Source organism: Stomoxys calcitrans, chromosome 5, assembly GCF_963082655.1.
Source record: "Stomoxys calcitrans chromosome 5, idStoCalc2.1, whole genome shotgun sequence".
Lineage (NCBI taxonomy): Eukaryota > Metazoa > Arthropoda > Insecta > Diptera > Muscidae > Stomoxys > Stomoxys calcitrans.
In genome coordinates this window covers 151,054,390-151,072,895 of record NC_081556.1, presented here as the reverse complement: position 1 = coordinate 151,072,895, position 18,506 = coordinate 151,054,390, and the positions used below count along the sequence as shown (strand labels likewise).

Sequence of the window (18,506 nt, the reverse complement as noted above, 5' to 3'; positions counted from 1 at the left end):
CGCCGGAGGCCACCGTAGCGCAGAGATTAGCATCTCCGATCATTCAGCTCGCGAAGGAGAAACAAACAAAAATTGTAAAATTTAATGACCTTCGCCCTAACAGGCAAAGGACTTTAATAATAACTTAATTTCTATAGAGAATTTTCTAAAAAAAAAATTCTATGAAAAATTTCTCAAAATTTGTCTGTTTAAGCCTTCTTTTTTGGTCTTAAAATCTCATTTAGATTCCATTGGAGGATATTGTTCGGCTATAGACCATTCCTTTCAATGCTTTCTATTCAAAAAATAGCGCAGCAAAGAACTTTCAAAAGCATTCGACAGGCTTTCTGTATCGCGATTTTTGATTTGTTAAAATCATCATCAGCAGAAATTTGTCAAATGAATCACGGTGCTTTGCATACCAACCCAACTAGAGTAGGTTGCAAAACACACATCTGAATATTAGTTTTATTTATATAGAAAGAAATAAAATTAAAAAAAAAATGCCCTTAGCCCTAAATTTTGATAAAATTTTCTATAGAGAATAAATTTTGACAAAATTTTCCGTAAATTTTTTTAGAAAATTCTCTATTGAAATAAGATTTTGAGAAAATTTTGTATAAAAAAAAAATTTTAAAATTTTTTTTATAAAAATTAAAATTTTGAGAATAATTTCTAAAGAAATAAGGTTTTTAAAAAAAATTTTATAGAAAGAAAATTTGTGAGAAAATTTTGTATAGAAATAACATTTTTAAAAAATTTGGTACAAACATTTTTTTGAGTTAATTTTTTTTTAATTTGAGAAAATTTTTTAGAAAAATTAAAAAAAATTTTGAGAAAATTTTGTTTAAATTTTCTGTAGAGTAAAAATCTTAGGAAATCTATTTTTTTGGTTAAATGTAAATAAGTTTTTTATGGAGAAATTTCTATTGATAAAATTTTTAAAAAATTTTCACAAAAGTTTTTAGAAAGAAATATTTTTATATCGAAAATTTTTTTACAAATTTTTCTACAAAAAAACGATGACAATTCATAAAATTTTCTATATAAATATTTTTTTAATATTTTCTAACAAAAATTAGCTTTGATTGTTTACAAAACGTACAGAAATACAGATAATTTTTTGAGAAACATTTTTACAGATTTATTTCTGTTTAAAAAAGAAGAAAAAGTTCCCAAGAAAGAAATGTAAAAAGTTTTTTTATATAGAAATATATTTTAAATAAAATTAACAAAATAAGAAAAAATTTCAGAATTTTTACATTTGCAAAAAAATATTGACAAACTTTTCTGAAAATATAAAATGTTGAGAAATTGTTCTATAGGAACAAGAATTTTCACACAAAAATTATTTATATAAGAAGTTTTGAAAACATTTTACATAGAAGAAAATTCAAAAACTTTTTTTAGAAACAAAATTTTTCTTTTTCAAGTTTTTGTTTTGCCCGTTAGAGCGAAGATCATTAGGTTTAATAATTTTTGTTTGTTTCCCTTTCCATACATTTAAAAAAATATTGCCAACATTCCCTATAGAAAAAAGATTTTGATAAAAGCATATTATAATAAAAAATGTGTTAAATGTTTTGTACAAAAATTAAAAAAAAAAAATTTACAAAAAAAAAAAAAATACAAAAAAATGGTAAAAAAATGTTATTTTACAATTTTTTATATGAATTTATATTTTTCCCGGTTACACATTATTTTTCTTGACCAACTTTTGTTTTACTTTTGCCCCTTACATTTCGATTATGTACCACTGTGCATGAATTGCTTACGATTCTATGTAGCTGTCTGCATTTCTATAGTTTAAAACTAAATTTTTATGATGTATTATTTACTTTTATTGCTTTTGATTATAGCTAAAACGTTGTGTATACTGACTAGTTACTAGTTGGATTAAATATTTGTTTTTAGATAGTGTTCCAAGATCTACTATAGTTTAACTTTATCAGCTTTGTCGAGAAATTTCATTTCCAACTGACATAGAATAGTTTCGGAACACTGTTCCTTAATTTACTTAATAAAAGAAAACGTCTATAAGCCTAATAAGCATTTACATTCTATCAGATCCAACAAGCCAAACCATCATCTAGAAGCTAAAGGTTTGCTATGGTGGCACTTGTATGATATGACTGAAGAGATTCTAGGTTAGGGGCCTATGGTGATCATGAAAAATCTAATAAAGAAATCATTTACTGCCTGTCCCACAGACTTTGTGTCACTGAAAATTACCCATTCTTGTTTATTTATAAGCAAAGACCGTAAACGACCAAGACGTATGGTCTGCTTGGTCTTGGTCTAATATCGTAAAAGTGGCACAGTTAAGATTCAAGCAAGTTGGCATGTCGAATGCAGCATTTTAATCAATCTTTCTTTTTGTTCCTTCGTAAATACAAAATTAATTTGCAAATTATTACGAAATTACGTTCTATTGTGTTGAAAAAGTGTGTAAAATATACAAATAAAAATTTTCTTTAAATTTTGTCATCGTTTATAGCAAGATTAAACGACTATTTTTTATTTAATGAAAAACATTATAAAGCAAGCGAAAAGCAAAAAACAGCAGTTTCACCCATGTTTGATCCTAAACTGTGGGGACTACAAGAAAAGAAGACCAAGCTGATCGTACATCTTAGTCGTATACGGTCTTTGTTTATAAGTCAAAATCAGCTGATTTAATAACGGAAAAACAAATGCTTGAGTAAGTCCATGGCATATTAATCAAGGTAGTGCACAGCAAGCAGCTGAGAAAAATTTTTCTACCGAAGTTCACTATCTGTCAATGAGTTTCGCATTATAGTTAAGAATTATTACACACACAAACAACGAAAAATGGCGCAGACTCATTACATACTCAAAATCAGAGTTGCACTAATCACTGATTTTAATAGAGTGTGCACCCAATATTTTGTTGTTGGCCAACTGCTTCTACCTGTAAATGAATATATCTTAAGTGATATATTCATTTGAGAGAAACAGAATTATTGGGGCAGGCAGTTAATATTTGAAGAAAACCCTATATCCGTTTCTTAAATTTTTTTCTTATTTAAATTTTTAATCCCTATTACTCTCATAAATGGCAATGAAAAATCTAAAAAGATGCTGTTTTGAACAAGAATAAGTTACTTTCACTGAAATTTTTATTACTTGAGGACCTTTAACCCTGCTGTTTTGAACCAGAATAGTCAACTTCCATTGAAATTATTACTTACTGAAATTACTGAAATTATTACTTTAGGCCCTTCAACCCTTCATCATTGTTCGTTCCTTGGCTTGTCTACTGAACTCTATACCCTTAAAATATTATTCTAAACTCAAAAGATTAAACTATCCTCCAAATATTTACCATCAACCGCAGTAACTCTTGCCTTCTCACTAAAACCATTTAAACAACTGTCTATCCCCGAATCTCCACCCTGGTCCTCTTGCAGCTTTTGCTGCTGCTGCAAAATTAGTTCCCCCTTATCCAATGGCTTAGCTATGGATAATTTAAGTCCTCCCTCACCATTGAGTAGAGGCTGTTTCTCAAACAAGGGATTCATAACAAAATCTTTGGTAGTAGCTGAGACAGCCCTAAAGCTGTTACGTTTCAAATCCTTGTGTAGCAATGTCTTCTCAAATTGGGTCAAGACCCCATTATCGGGTGGTGTTTGTTGGCTACGTGATCTAGTGCTGCACCTACCACTACTATTGCCACTAAATACGCTTAACATACTTAAAGTCCTACGTTTAGCATTAAGAGCTGAACTACTTGTCCAAGATTGTAGGGAATTTAAATCTTCATTTTCATCATCATCATGCAAACCATCATCATAATCATCATAGAGATCATTATAACCTCTGTAATCATTTTTATAATTTGAAGCCGATGTCGCGGGACGGCCCAATGATAATCTGTGATGTTGCTGATGATGATGATGATAATGTTGACGTTGGTGATGCTTTTGTCCTGCTGCTATTGTAGTTGGTGATGTTCTGAAGGACGAGGAGGGGGATGAGGTTAAATTATAATTTAAATATTTAAGGGAACTAGCACGACGCACTGGTGTGGATAATGTCCAATGGCAATCGTTTGTGTTCTTTTTTCGATTGGTGGCACTACTTGTATGATTCTCAAATGTTTCATTATTATGGTTGTTGGTGTTGTTGTTTTGCTTGTTTACCTCTGTGACATCCTTGTGGGTTTCTCGTACCGGCGAGGATAATTGTGACGATTTTGAGCCCTGGTTAATGTAATAATCACGACTGTATCTACAAAAAAAGAAAAAATAAAATAAATTAAGGAGGCATTTATGAAAAGAGTGAAAACAAATTCACTATAAATGACTTTAAATCATATATGTACAAGGAGACCAGAAAATGAATATGGTATTAAAATTTGGGTCCAATTACCCAGCGGGTCTCCCCAATTCCAAAATTCTTCTTAACAGATATATTCGAAGTTTCTGTCAATATGCAGCACAAATTGAATTACATATTTGATTCGAAATGTCTGAGGTGCCATCTTTCCCCTAAAGAGCACTCCTCATTACACTATTTTTAAAAACAACAGAAACCGAGCAGGGGCAAACTTCAAACACATCAATGAGTGCTTTCCGATTCAAGTTTAAACTCAATGATGAGGGATCTATTTTTATAGCCGAGCCTGAACGGCGTCCCACAACCTCTTTGGGGAACATTTTTTTAATGACCATGCGTGGCATGTCGCCAACATTAAGAGGGGATAACCACCGCTTTGTCCGATGTTCTCGCCAGGATTCGAACGCGTTCAGCGTCATAGGCTACAATGACACGAATTCAATCCGCATTCAGGGCGATGTGTCGCCCCCCTTAAAATATATGAGAAAGTTAAAGAAGGCGCAGCGGAGCGGGCCCGGTTCGGCTAGTATTTTATATTGATGTAGGTTGTTGGGGATTGCAAATGGGCCATATTGGCTCATATGTGGATATAGCTTCCATATAAACCGATCTCCCGATTTGACTTCTTGAGCCCCTGGAAGCTGCAATTTTTATTTGATTTGGCTGAAATATTCTGTTATGACTCCCAACAATGGAGTCAAGTGCGGTCCAAATCGGTCTGTAACCTGATATAGCTCCCATATAAACCGATCTCCCGATTTCACTTCCTGATCCCCTGGAAGCCGCAATTTTTATCCAATTTGGCTGAAATTTTGCGCATATTGTTCTATTTTGACATACAACAACTGTGCCAAGTATGGTTTAAATCTGTGTATAACCTCATATATTGTAGATCCCATATACACCGATCTCCCGATTTGACTTCTTAAGCCCCTGTAAGCCGCAAGTTTCATAAGATGTGGCTGAAATTTTGTACATGGTGTTCTGTTGACTCCCAAAAACTGTGCCAAGTACGGTTCAAATCGGTCAAGAACATGATATACCTCCCATATAAGCCGATCTCCCGATTTGACTTCTTGAGCCCCTACAAGCCGCGATTTTTATCCGATTTGGCTGAAATTTGGCATATAGTGTTCTTTTATGACTCTCAACAACTGCGCCAAGTATGGTCCAATTCGGTCTATAACTAGATATAGCTCCCATATTTTAGCAGAATACATGGCCCGGCAGAACTTAGCACGCTTTTACTCTATTTTTCTGTAATATATACACTTGACCTACCTTCGGTATTCACTTTCCCTTTTATCAACTTCATTGTTCTCCAGTTTTTCTTTGGTTATCATCTCCAGGGGACATTGTTCACTGGATGGACTTATATTGGGCAAATCGATAAAACGTTCTTGACTGCCACTAATGCGTCGTTTCAAAGCTTCCGGCGCATAAGGATTATTGGGCATTTCAACAGCATTGTACCATTTCTTATATTCACGTTCTGCAATAGAACCTGCAAAGAGGCATAAAGGAAAATCCAAGATTGAGATATTAAGAAATGAATGAAATGAAAACAAGTTGTTCCAAACTTATGAAAAAGAACCACTAACAGGCTCCTATATGGAGGAAAAATGATGTCCTGTCACCATGATTAATGCTAACTATACTACAAATGTTTAACATGGACCTTTGGGAAAATGGTATGAAGGTCCACATCACCTTTAAATAAATGGCAATGGCAAATGAACACATAAGTCCACCATGTTGGTTTGATGAAAATGTCCTTCAATGTGGTGTTAAGTTGGATATATAATTGTGCTTGTAGGGTTTAGTTAGTAGGGTTAGTAGTACCTGGCACGAGTTGAGGCAATGATGCCAATTCATCGTCTTCATCGCTTTTCTCATCCTTTTCTACCACAATGTCCACTTGACATGGATTTATCAATAGGAATTCATATTCAACATTTTGACAACTGTCTTCTGTTGCATAGTGGAGATCCATGGCTCCGTTTGTTAGTTGTTTGTGTTTATAATTACTGATTTTAGAATTGCTGTCGTTGGAAAATGATTCTGTGATGGAATTTTTACTTAAATTAATCTTATCATTAAATAGTGTTGTTGTTGTTGTTAGGCCATTAGTAGTTGTAGAAGTATTAGTAGATGTTATGATATTAGTAGATATTGCATTGCTTCTGTTACCCTTATTTAATAAAATATCCTTTTCAACACCGTTGACATCATTGGTCGTATTGCTATTCACTTCCATGGTGGACTGGACTTTGGATTCATCAGTTTGCTCATGGTTAATATTATTATTTGATAAATCTAAGAGAAGAATTTAGTAGACAATGTTAAGTGCAAAAGGAAAATTGTGTGGAAGATTAACCAATTTTGCTTAATATACAATTACTACTCTCCCTTTCTGGAATATGTAACACAATACAGGTGTTTTCAACTTGCTGTTCATGTTAGAAAATCACTTAATTAATTGATCATCAGTAAAAACGCACCTATTACACATATTGATTTGAAACTATAAACATAAATTAATAAAGTGGTGTAAGCTATTATAACATATATGGTCAATGGTAAACTATTCCAGGTTTACTGTATTGATATCGAAAACATAATATATTGTAATCCCAATAATTACGATAACTGCTCATAATTTAATTAGGAGACTGAATCAGAGAACAAGTTTAAATGTTGTGCTAATTTAAAAGTAATGAGGTCGGCGGCAACAGAGAAGAGCAATCGGCAGTATTTTTCTGATTTGCAGTTTTATAATAACAATGCGATGTTAGTACGCATCGCCACCGCAATTGATGTGGTGATGTTCTCAGCACACTGACATGTGTGACGATCATTTGAATACTCGTACATTCGTGTACCACCGCTTTAACATCGTCTTTCTTTATAGCGGTGTTATGAGTGAATGTAAGACGAGACTGGAAGCAACACAACATATTGCTTTAAATCACATTGCGGTGTGGCTTTTGCTTGTCATCATGTCACATGACAATTTAAGTGAGTGATCTGTACGATGTATTGTTTGTGGACGCGGTTAGCGAATTCATCGACAAAATTCGAATTGTCTTTAATAAGTCTTTGAAGACAATGGCACGATAGACGTTTGGACCGCTGGGGACGTTTGCGTTAATTAGTGTTGAATGGTTGCGTTATATCCGTTGATTCAAAAAGACAAGTATTTTTACGGTATACCGCAAATGCGATACACTGCTGCAGATCTCGGATATCGATACTTTACTTTGAACTTAGTTTGTTTATTTTAGTAATCCGTTCAATTAAACTAGTTCGTTAGTGCAATATTCAGTAGCGATGTATTAACGGAGGATTGTTAACGACTTCAGTGAATACCTGTGAATATTCATAGGATCCTAATACAGAACTTTAAATTTGGAATGTCTGCTTTCGCGTTTTAGATTAAGTGCGAAAAGATTTACTTATCTGCCTATCTACGAGGTGGCACTAGGGAGATATTAATAAGTTGGGAGAAAATGCTTTATGTCATGGCATGCAGTGACCTTTTTTGAAATCCTCTAATTAAATCAAATGTGTAAATGAGTATCTAAGTTGGAACTCCAGTACCGGACATCATTATATTCTATATTTCCATATTTCTAAACATTCTCGCAGCTTCTGCAGCATCTTATTTCCAATGTGTAAAGAAATGAGTACCTTAGTTGGAACTCCAGCTTTGGACATCTCTATATTCTATAGTTCCATCTTTCTTGACATCCTCATAGCTTCTGCAGCATCTTACTTCCAACCTTTAGTTTTTCAGCATGTTTAACAATCACACGGAAACATTTCATAACAGTTACGACGAGTGATACTATTGTTCTAGCCAAAGACAGCAATGTATAGACATATTAAAGCTTAGTAGGCCACATAATCTCATAGCTTTCACAACTCCCATTTTTTGACTATCTATCATCCTTTACCCTAGTTAGAGGTATACTATAGATTAGAGTTCCTCTGGTATTTGTGAGACAGTTCCTTGACTTAAAAGTTCATCTGCACCACTATTCCTCAAGATAACTCTTGAAATTTTTTAACTGTACTGCCAGCGACAGTTAAGGGTAAGGTGTAATCCACATTGTCTGGAAAATGAGGAATTTTTCAAAGAAAACACAGGCATTATCACAGCAATTTGTCTAACTACGATGTCCAGAACATTAAATTCAGTACATCAGATATGATTTTCCTTCGTACAAAAGTAATGACCAAACAACCATCTGATGAGTGTAGAACATTAAATGGATTTTCGAAATGCTGTCCACTAGACCACAATACCAGGTCTGACACCTGCAGTATAGGTCTAGTGCATAACACGAGATTTAAAGCTCATCGATTAAATTTCTTGAGCCTCTGGAGTATCCAAATCTTCCTAAACAGAACAGGTATCCTGATTACCGACATCAATAACATAAACAGCAAATTATACCAAAAAAAGGAATATTGGGGAACATTATAGCATAGAAAGAGGTATTTCTAATCACTATTCTAGCTTTAAACACAATATTCCGAGATAGAACATAAGAAATTGTTACTCTATACAAAAAATCAAAATCCACTTTATATACAATTGTTGTGTAAAATTTCTTGCCAACTTACCAGCTAATGGATTGCTGTTGTTTTCTCTGAAACCCTTAAGAGCACATGGAGCCTCCAAATTCTTTTGATCTTCTTGGTTGTTATTGTTAGTGATTGCCGTATTATTTTGTTGACTAACATTTGCATTAACCGCTTCATTTTGACCGGCAGCTTCAACATCTATGTTACGTGTTTCAGCATAAACATCCTCTTGATCCAAAGGCAAAGTATTGGAGATCATACTACTGCGTTCAATTAATTCATCCAATACCATTTTACTATTTTGTCCACCTATCAAATGCTTATTAAATAAACGATCATTGATAGGTTCCACAGTGGTACGTAAAATATCCATTGATGAATCATCCGTGTCTGAGCCCAATTCGGAGAGATCACTTATCTCATCGGCTGTCTTATCACCGATTTGGGCGCGTACATCTTCCTTGGGATCAGGTACCAACATCCCAATGCTCGAGGTGGACACTGAACCAGTGCCCAAGGGGCTGGGCTTTTTCTTTTTGAACAACCAATTATTTTCCCAGGTGCTATCACCCACAGCACTGGAAGTCACGGACATGTAATCTGTGGTAAACAAAGAGAAGTAGGCATATAATCAAAAACTGTTGGGAATATTATTGACATTTGTAAGTTACCATCTTCTTCAGATTCTCCTGGTAATTTCGATAAATCCGGTAGAGGAACCATATGACCAGCCAAATAGTCACTTGTGACCGATTCACGGCCAGCATGCAACATATCGAATGATTTATCTTCATTTGTCTGAAAGCCATAAAATATTTGCTAATTATTTTGCATAATAAATTTTAAATATCGCTTATGCCACCATTACACATGGAGGTTGCAAAACGAAATATATTTCTGAACTTTTGCTTCAATAAACAAGTAACTTCTCTACAGTTGCCACCCAGCGACAAGCTGTTCGAATTTGAGTATAAAAAGGAGCCCTTATCATTAAGCAAAATCCTTATTCGGACAGCACTCATTGATAGAGAAGTCTCCCGTTATACCTTAATTGAAAGTATATGAGTAAATTTTGCTTCAACTTGCACATTTTAGATATAACAAATAACTCACTGTTATATTAGGTTCCGTATCTGTGTAACTGCAATCGCTGCGTGGTTCCAATGAGCTGCCCGAAGTAACTGATTGATTTTCAATATTGAAATTTTGATCCAAATCTCCAGAGTCACCTGTGTCTCGTGTCAAATCTGGAGAACTTTCAGCAATTGTCCGATTATTATTTGATTGTTTGTCCGCAATCTAAAAATGCAATGAAAAAAATAAAAAAACATGTTATCGTTAAAAAAAAATTAGAAACGTTATGTATATACTCCAAATATGTGGTACAAGTATTCCCAACATTTTAGTGAAGTTGTGACAGTGCATAAATCAATTTTTAAAGCTCTTCAATAATAAGATTTAATAGGTTTTGTAGGCAAAACATTTTGAAGGCTGTGAAAATTAACGTTTGATGACATCAACTAATAATACATCTACTTGAGGAGAAACAAGTATTTTAAGTTATTCTAAGGTAATAATTACAAATTCCACCTACATGGGTTGGGGTTATATTTTGCAATCATGTCATTTCAGGGGTAAAAATGCAAAATTTTACCCATGAACATTCCACTAAGGAACAGGGGCTAACTTTTCACATATCAATGATTGCACTTCGATTCAAGTTTAAGTTTAATGATAAGGGGCCTCCTTTTTATAGCCGAGTCCGAACGGCGTCCCGCAGTGCGACACTTCTTTGGAGAGAAGTTTTTACATGGCATAGTACCACACAAATGTTGCCAGCATTGGGAGGGGAAAACCATCGCTGAACAATTTTTTTTCTGATGGTCTTGCCAGGATTCGAACCCGGGCGTTCAGCGTCATAGGCTGACATGCTAACCTCTGGGCTACGGCGGCCTCCTTCATGGGCAGCACCTCGAAATATTGATGTATACATTCTAATAGCATTTGACCATATCCGTCCATATGTCCGTCTAAAGTATTATAACTTGCTAAGGAATGAAGCTATCTGTCCGTCTTAAAGGGCCAGCTAGTTTGGCTCTAGCGACTAGGTGTTGTGGTGATATTATTCTTTTTGGTGTTTTTAATAAAATTCAAGGCATGATTCATACCCATATCTGTATTCTAGAGATATTACTGACGATACGTTTAACGTTTGATTACCAAACAGTTATTTTCTGAGGCTTACAAGAGTCAGATCAGAGATGGCTAGGTTAGATGTCTATATACTTCGATTCACCTGTTAGTATTTCAGACTAGTATAACTCCTATTAAAGTCTTTTCTCTGGTGCATAGGTTGGCATACCTGTCAATTACGCTCAACTCTAGATTGTTGAAGAGTACTACGAAAACCCATCACATCCATTGCATACTCGTACAAAAATTTTTCTTTTGAAATTACGTCACTTTTCCCTTGTTTGCTATTTGAGCCATTAATTAATTCTTCTAGATATTAACTGTTAAATTAATAATAAAGCTTACATAGCAGGCACATATTCAAACGCTAATAAATAGATATTATTTTGTAAAAATTTATCGAAGTATAAAATGATAAGATTGTCATATGAGTAACAGTTTTGTTAGAGTTTTTAATTTAACTTTTACATATACACCGCAGTATACAGTAGATGAGTGTTACACTTTTCCTTTCCTTTTAAGATAACTAGGTTGGAGTTTAGTGAGGTATTCGGACATAATCACTGTATAGCCTTGTGTGTTACGGATGTTTCGCAAAAGTTGACCGAATTTTTTCACTTCATACCATAAGACTATTTAATAACTGCATAATGATCACAACATACTTATGTAATTCTGGGATATTTTTTAAGGATTATGCGAGGGTTGCCTTTTATATTTCGGGATTAGAGAACACAAAAACAAATATTAATCATCGAAAATCGCTTTATTGTTTTTCAAAATATTGTTTTTCAAACCTTCCTCAACCTCAACCTCCTATAACCTCAAAAATGTCTAGCATAACGATAGAGCTGTCAATTGGCAGATTGCATACAAGGGTTGTTCAATCCCGAAAAATAAAATGCAACCCTCGTACTAAAAAATACACCTTCAAATTCCGGTTATGTTTTGTAAAATAAATGCTTTTATCATGTTAACCTTGTCGTATAAAAGTTTATATGCAACGATGTACAATAATAGTTTTCATATGTAATAAGAGGTAAGTCTGTATGGAAAATAGTCTGCCACTCTCTACTAAACTAACCCAAAAGACTCGTAAAGCTACAGTAAATCGTTTTTCGTAAACAGAAAGATAAGGTTTTACTTAATTGAAACGGCAATAAATCCATCATGTATATGTCAAATTGTTGGTTATTATTAAATAAGTATTTACTGTAGTAGAATTGTATCGCTAAGAGAATAAGTTTATGCAAATGCATATAATCTTTTATTAATGCTTATAAGTTCTGAAGTCTTCTAGATAGAAGGAAAGCAAAAGCTTGCTATGCTTATTAAAATAAAAATCGGTGTTTATTGGGATTTTGTTTTGTGGTTGTTCCCTATAAGAAGACCATTTCAATCAATTTGTTTCTGCCATACTCGCACTTAGACAGCTAGGTTAGGACATACAAACATTTTAAGTTATATTGAAAGAAATAGGTTATTTTTTGTACCCACCACCATAGAATGGGGGTATACTGTTGAAATCTCGATAGCGTTCGAATGAATAATGACATCCGCATGAAATTTTGCACCGATACATTTTATGAATGTAGGTCCTTGGGGATTGAAAATAGGCCATATCGGTTCAGATTTGAATAAAGCACCCATATAAACCGATCACCAGTTTTGACTTCTTGAGGTCCTAGAGGGCTCAATTTTTATCCAATTTGGCTGAAATTTGTCACAAGCATTCTCTTTTGACGTCCAACATTTGTGCTTAGTATGAACCGAATCGGTGCATAAACTGATATAATCCCCATATAAACCGATCTTCAGTTTTGACTTCTTGAACCCCTAAATTTCTACCCGATTTGGTAGAAATTTGGTACAAGAACTTCTGATCTGATATCCAACATTCGTGCCAAGTATGATCCAAATCGGTCCACATATTGATATAGGCCCCTTAAATACTGAAACCCCTCTATGAAGCTGCAATTAAGTTCCAATTTGTTTGTTATAAAATAATTCAAACACATATTGAGTTAAAAATGGTAATCTTTTTGACAAATCCTTGGTGGTGGTTTCCTAAGAATTGCCCCGGCCAAACTTAGCACGTTTTTGCTTGTTTTATACCAATCACCGAAGCTGGTATATTCATATTGCCATAACACATTGAAATATCCACTTCTGACCCTATAAAGTATAAACGAGGTTTGATAAAAAAATAATCGTTATATTAAATTGTTTTCAAAAGGGATTTATTCATTCATCAATAACTATCTTGGCCCCTCCTAAGTTATATCCTTCAGATATAATGCACTTATGCCAACGCACAAACATCGATGTGTGAGCTCGTGCGTTATCATGGTGCAAAATTCATGATAAATTTTTCCAAAATTTTGTGAGTTTCTGATGAATACGCACAAACGGCGCCTAACTTCAAGGTTGTATTTCCTTATTGACAGTATGACCTTGTGGCAAGAATTTATGATGCACCCCGCCATTGCAGTAGAAGAAAACAGAAAACACATTTGACCGAACTTGAGGTGATTTTTTCCGTCTTGGCTCTTCTGGACGTTTCCATTGGGATGATTGGGCTTTGGTTTCAATGAGCTATACACCCATGATTTGTCAGCAGTTATGACCTTTTTGAGGTTATCTGGACCGTCATTGACGATGTTCAACAGCTACTGGGCGATGTCCATGCGACGTTGATTTTGTTAAAAATTTATAAATTTTGGAACAATCTTGGTGGCCGCACGTTTCATGCCTAAAACATCCGTAAAAATTGCTTGGCATGAGCAGAGCGATATACCAATATCATCAGCAACCTCTCAGAAATTGATTCAACGATTATTCAAAATTATTCTGTCCACTGCTTCAATGTTTTTATCTGTCGTTGGCATGCTCGGGTGACCAGGACGAGCATCGTCATTGACATCACCAAAACACAAATAACCTTTTTATCTGTTAAAAAATAACTGACAATACAAAATGGCAGATATAACAGACGTGTGTAATAACGTAGTAGACAAAAAAAGTAAATGAGTGCAAATTCAGCCGGGCCGAATCTTATATGCCCTCTACCATGCATCGCATTTGTCAAGTCCTTTGGGCAATTTCTATGCTATTTTAGCTATACCAAGTTATGAACTGTTTGTTTGTTTAATTGGCTATGACAGCAGATTTGTTCCGTAGAATAGTGTTTCAAGCGCTTCGATCTTCTGCGCTCTTTTTATAATCTCTGACACCAAGTTTCGGGCTTTTGGTCGTCGCAGTTTGCGTGTACCACCGTGTTTGCCTTCAAAAGACTTCTCTGCTGGAGCTTCTTCATCCATTCTGACAACATTATCTATTCAACGTAGCCTTTGCATTCTGATACGTGTAACTATGCTATCGTCGTCATACAGCTAATACAACATGGGTTCACACGACGCCTATATTCTGCATTAACGCAAACTGGTCCATATATTTTAAGAAGAATCTTTCTCTCAAATACTCCAAGCACTGTCGCATCTGCTCTCACAAGTACCCATGCTTCAGAACCATATAACAACACGCGTAGTATCAGTGTCTTGTATAGTGTAATCTTCGTTTGTCGAAAGGAATAGTCATTTCACCTCTCCGCGTTGCTACTGATTGCAGGGTTGCTCCATATGCTCCATTCTTGGCTTCATGCTACTGAAGCCGATCGACACCCATGGGTTTCTTGGGGCATTTTCCATGAAGTGGGCAATGGTTTGCCATTGCGCCATTATATCATCGGAACAAGGAGTGCTTTCATCAAGCAGTTGGGTCAGTCGAGTGGAGTATGCCGTTGCCATCTGTTGTGTTTGCAGCTTTTCATTCTCCAGCTTCCGTGCAGTGTCAGATCGTACGTTCCTCGCGATGTTCAAAGTTATGAACTGACTGGGGTAATACTTTGTTTGGCTGTTGGAGACCAAAGTGAAATTCATTGTGCAAAGATTTAGCCAAATCGGATTAGAATTGCGCCCTAAAGTGGCTCGAGAAATAAAATTGGGAGATCTGTTTATATTTAACACGTATATTAAAGGTCATACAAAAAGTCGTTATGCAAAATTTCAGCCAAATCGGATAAGAATTGCTCCCTCTGGAGGCTCAAGAAGTATAATCTGGAGATCGGTTTATATAGGAGCTATAACAGGCTATGAACCGATTTAGATCATACAGTTATTGGAAGTCATAACAAAACACTTCACGCAAATTTTCAGCCAAATCGGATATTATTGCGCCTCAAGAAACCAAGATTCGAGATCGGTTTATATAGGAGCTATATCAGGTTATTAACTGATTTGGACCATACTGGGCAGAGTTGTTGGAAGTCAAATTAAAACACTTGAAGCAAAATTTATATATACATGACAGCTACCAAAATATGGACCGATTTGGCCCATTTACAATTCCAACCAACCTGAACAAATAAGAAGTATTATTCGACAGACAGACGGACGGACATGGCTAAATAGACTAATAATGTCAAGAAGATCAAGAATTGGTGGGTTTTAGATCAATACGCAATTAGTATACCTCCATCCTATCGTGGAGGGTATAAAAATGCGAAAATCGAACATACGTAACTCATAACGATTATTTTTTATACCGTACATATATTTACTGATCTCCCGATTTAAGTTCTTAGGCCCATAAAAGGTGCCTTTTGTAACCAATGAATTTAGTATAATGCGTTGTATTAGACCCTTAAATAGCCCTCCTGAATACGGTGGAGATGGGGCTATATTAAGATATGGCTGCTATATAGACCAGTATTCTGTTTTACCGTCTTGAAAATTAAATTGTATTAAAGCCCTCGACATCCATGCCGAGTTTTGTCCAAACGGGACAATATTTCCATATAGCTGCTATGGGTTTATAGCGATGGATTTTCCACCGTATCATGGCGAAAGGTGGTTAATATTGGGTTGCCCAAAAAGTAATTGCGGATTTTTGAAAAGAAAGTAAATGCATTTTTAATAAAACTTAGAATGAACTTTAATTAAATATACTTTTTTTTACATTTTTTTCTAAAGCAAGCTAAAAGTAACAGCTGATAACTGACAGAAGAATGCAATTACAGAGTCACAAGCTGTGAAAAAATTTGTCAACGCCGACTATGTGAAAAATCCGCAATTACTTTTTGGGCAACCCAATATATATATCCCAGGAGGGGAGTATCCGAAGTTCGGGCCACCCGAACTTAGTGCCTTTTTACACGCTGTTCTTAGAATAATAGATTTTATTCAAATGTTTATCAGTTATCGAAAAATACAGATTGCCATAGAACACACTAAATTTGTTCTCCTACCTTATTCAGCACAGCTGTAGCTAATAAATCCTGATAGATTGTAGGCTCAAAATAATGCTCGATACGATGACGATGTCCATTGGCCAAACCACTATTGTCGGCGAATTTACTTGGACGATCCAAAGCGATTTCGGATACCGCATAAGTTTTTGACAGAGGCGGCATATCGATGGTCTCAGTGATAATCTTTTGTATCATGTGACGCAAACGTGTCTCCGAGATATCGGTAAAATCAGGTCCCGGAGTGGATTCACGTGAAACAGGTTGTGTACTGCCCTCCTCACGTTGATGTACAACCGATCCATTTGTATAGGAGTGGTGATGGTGGACACCATTAGTTTTAGTGGCAGGTAAATCTGTAAGAGCAACAAATAAACGACAAACAAGAAATGGATGAGTAATAAAATCGTGGAAAAATGGATATGTTGAGGCCACTAACGGGGTAGTGACAATGTTGGTAAGTTGCTCAAATGCATGACATGCAAGTTAACAGTCTTGTAAATATTTATGTGATTAAATAGTACATGTATTGAACTAGCTTATTTGCATACAACAATGTGTTATTTGTTTGTATTGAAGAGGTAAGTATGATATATTCAAGCTAAATAAGTAGTTAAGGATTGACATTGATTAGCAAGGCAACAAGAATACATAGAATAATACACTTCAACTTTATTTACATTTCTGTCACTGTATTTCTTTATGAAAACAAATTTTATGCTTTGTTGTTATTCATATTTCAATATCACAAAATTGTGGAGGGTAACATTTTCAAAAAAAACATTTGGTAAAATTTTTATTTCCATAGAAAATGTTGTAGAAATGTAATTATCAGATAAGTGAGTAATTCGATTTTTAAAGAATATTGACATGGTGGACGGGGAGTTTTTAGGGAATGGGTTAGCCTTCCCTTCAACTTGTCCCAAATATTGGTATCAGATAGATAGAAGTCATTTTTTTATATACCTTATTCTTGAGTCTTAATTTTCAATTTTTTCATCTCGGGGGGGCACCAGGCTTCAAATTTTGATATCATATAGCTTCATATATTAATGCGAAGTTTAGCAAAAAAAAAACGCATAAGAATTTTCTTAGTTTTTATAAAAAACTAATTTTGGCAAAAAAATATTTGCAAATCTTTTATACCCTCCACCATGGATCGCTTATGTCAACTTTTTGCACGATTTTTCTAAATAGGTAGCTAGACAATAAATAGATGAGAATTGATATCCGTGGTTGCTCAAGAATTCAAATCGAGGAATTGTTATATGGGAGCTATATTAGGTTATGAATTGATTCTGACTTTACTTGACACGAATGTTGAAGGTCATAGCAAATGTCATTGCGGAAAATTTCATCCAAGTCGGATAAAAATTGGACATCTAAGAGGCCCAAGAAGGACATTCCAGAGATTGGTTCATATGGGAACTATATCAGGGTATGGACCGATTCAGACCATACTTAACAAGAATGTTGGGGATCATGGTAGAAATTATTGTGCAAAATTTCAGTCAAATCGGATAAAATTGCGCCCTCATGTCGAAGAATCGCTTTATGAAACGATATGACCTATTTGCAATCCCCAGCGACCTACATCAATAAAAAGTCTGTTTTCAAAATTTCAAGTAGTTAGCTCCACATGTTCGAACGCTATCGTGATTTCCACAGACGGACGGATCGACTTAGAATGTCGAGACGATCAACAATGGATATATACTCTAAAGGGTCTCTTATCAATATTCCGAAATATTACAAACGGAATGATTAGCTTAATATACCCCCATCCTATGATGGAGGATATAAAAATAATTTTTATAATTTCGTTGAAAAAAAATATAATGGCTAAAGTTAAAATTCATAGAAAGTTTTTACAAAACATTTTTAATAAAATTTGATTTCCACAAAAAAAAAAAAAAAAAAAGGTTTTTATACAAAATTTCATCAAAATTTGATTTTCATAAGAAATTTTGTTGCAATTCGAAGGCATTACTACAACTTCCAACAGATGGACAGAATCATGTGCACCATGGAAGTAGTGTAATTGTCGCAGAAAAAAGTCTGTCATTACACGAAAACACAT

The 18,506-nt window shown here is 34.8% G+C and overlaps 1 protein-coding gene across 11 annotated transcripts in view; it reads right to left on the bottom strand.

The window, feature by feature from the left end:
* The window catches only part of LOC106081450 (uncharacterized), a 207,009-nt gene that overhangs the window by 10,005 nt on the left and 178,498 nt on the right, over window positions 1–18,506 (bottom strand). For 8 of the 11 annotated variants that reach the window (XM_059369462.1, XM_059369468.1, XM_059369469.1 and 5 more), the window contains 7 exons: window positions 16,427–16,782; window positions 10,042–10,227; window positions 9,600–9,726; window positions 8,968–9,528; window positions 6,181–6,654; window positions 5,620–5,842; window positions 4,143–4,230 (listed from right to left, as the gene is read on the bottom strand). In XM_059369462.1, the coding sequence (XP_059225445.1) occupies window positions 4,143–4,230; window positions 5,620–5,842; window positions 6,181–6,654; window positions 8,968–9,528; window positions 9,600–9,726; window positions 10,042–10,227; window positions 16,427–16,782 (2,015 nt within the window). The remainder of the gene's footprint in view (window positions 1–4,142; window positions 4,231–5,619; window positions 5,843–6,180; window positions 6,655–8,967; window positions 9,529–9,599; window positions 9,727–10,041; window positions 10,228–16,426; window positions 16,783–18,506) is intronic. The other 3 variants (XM_059369467.1, XM_059369470.1, XM_059369471.1) reach the window with 3 other exon arrangements.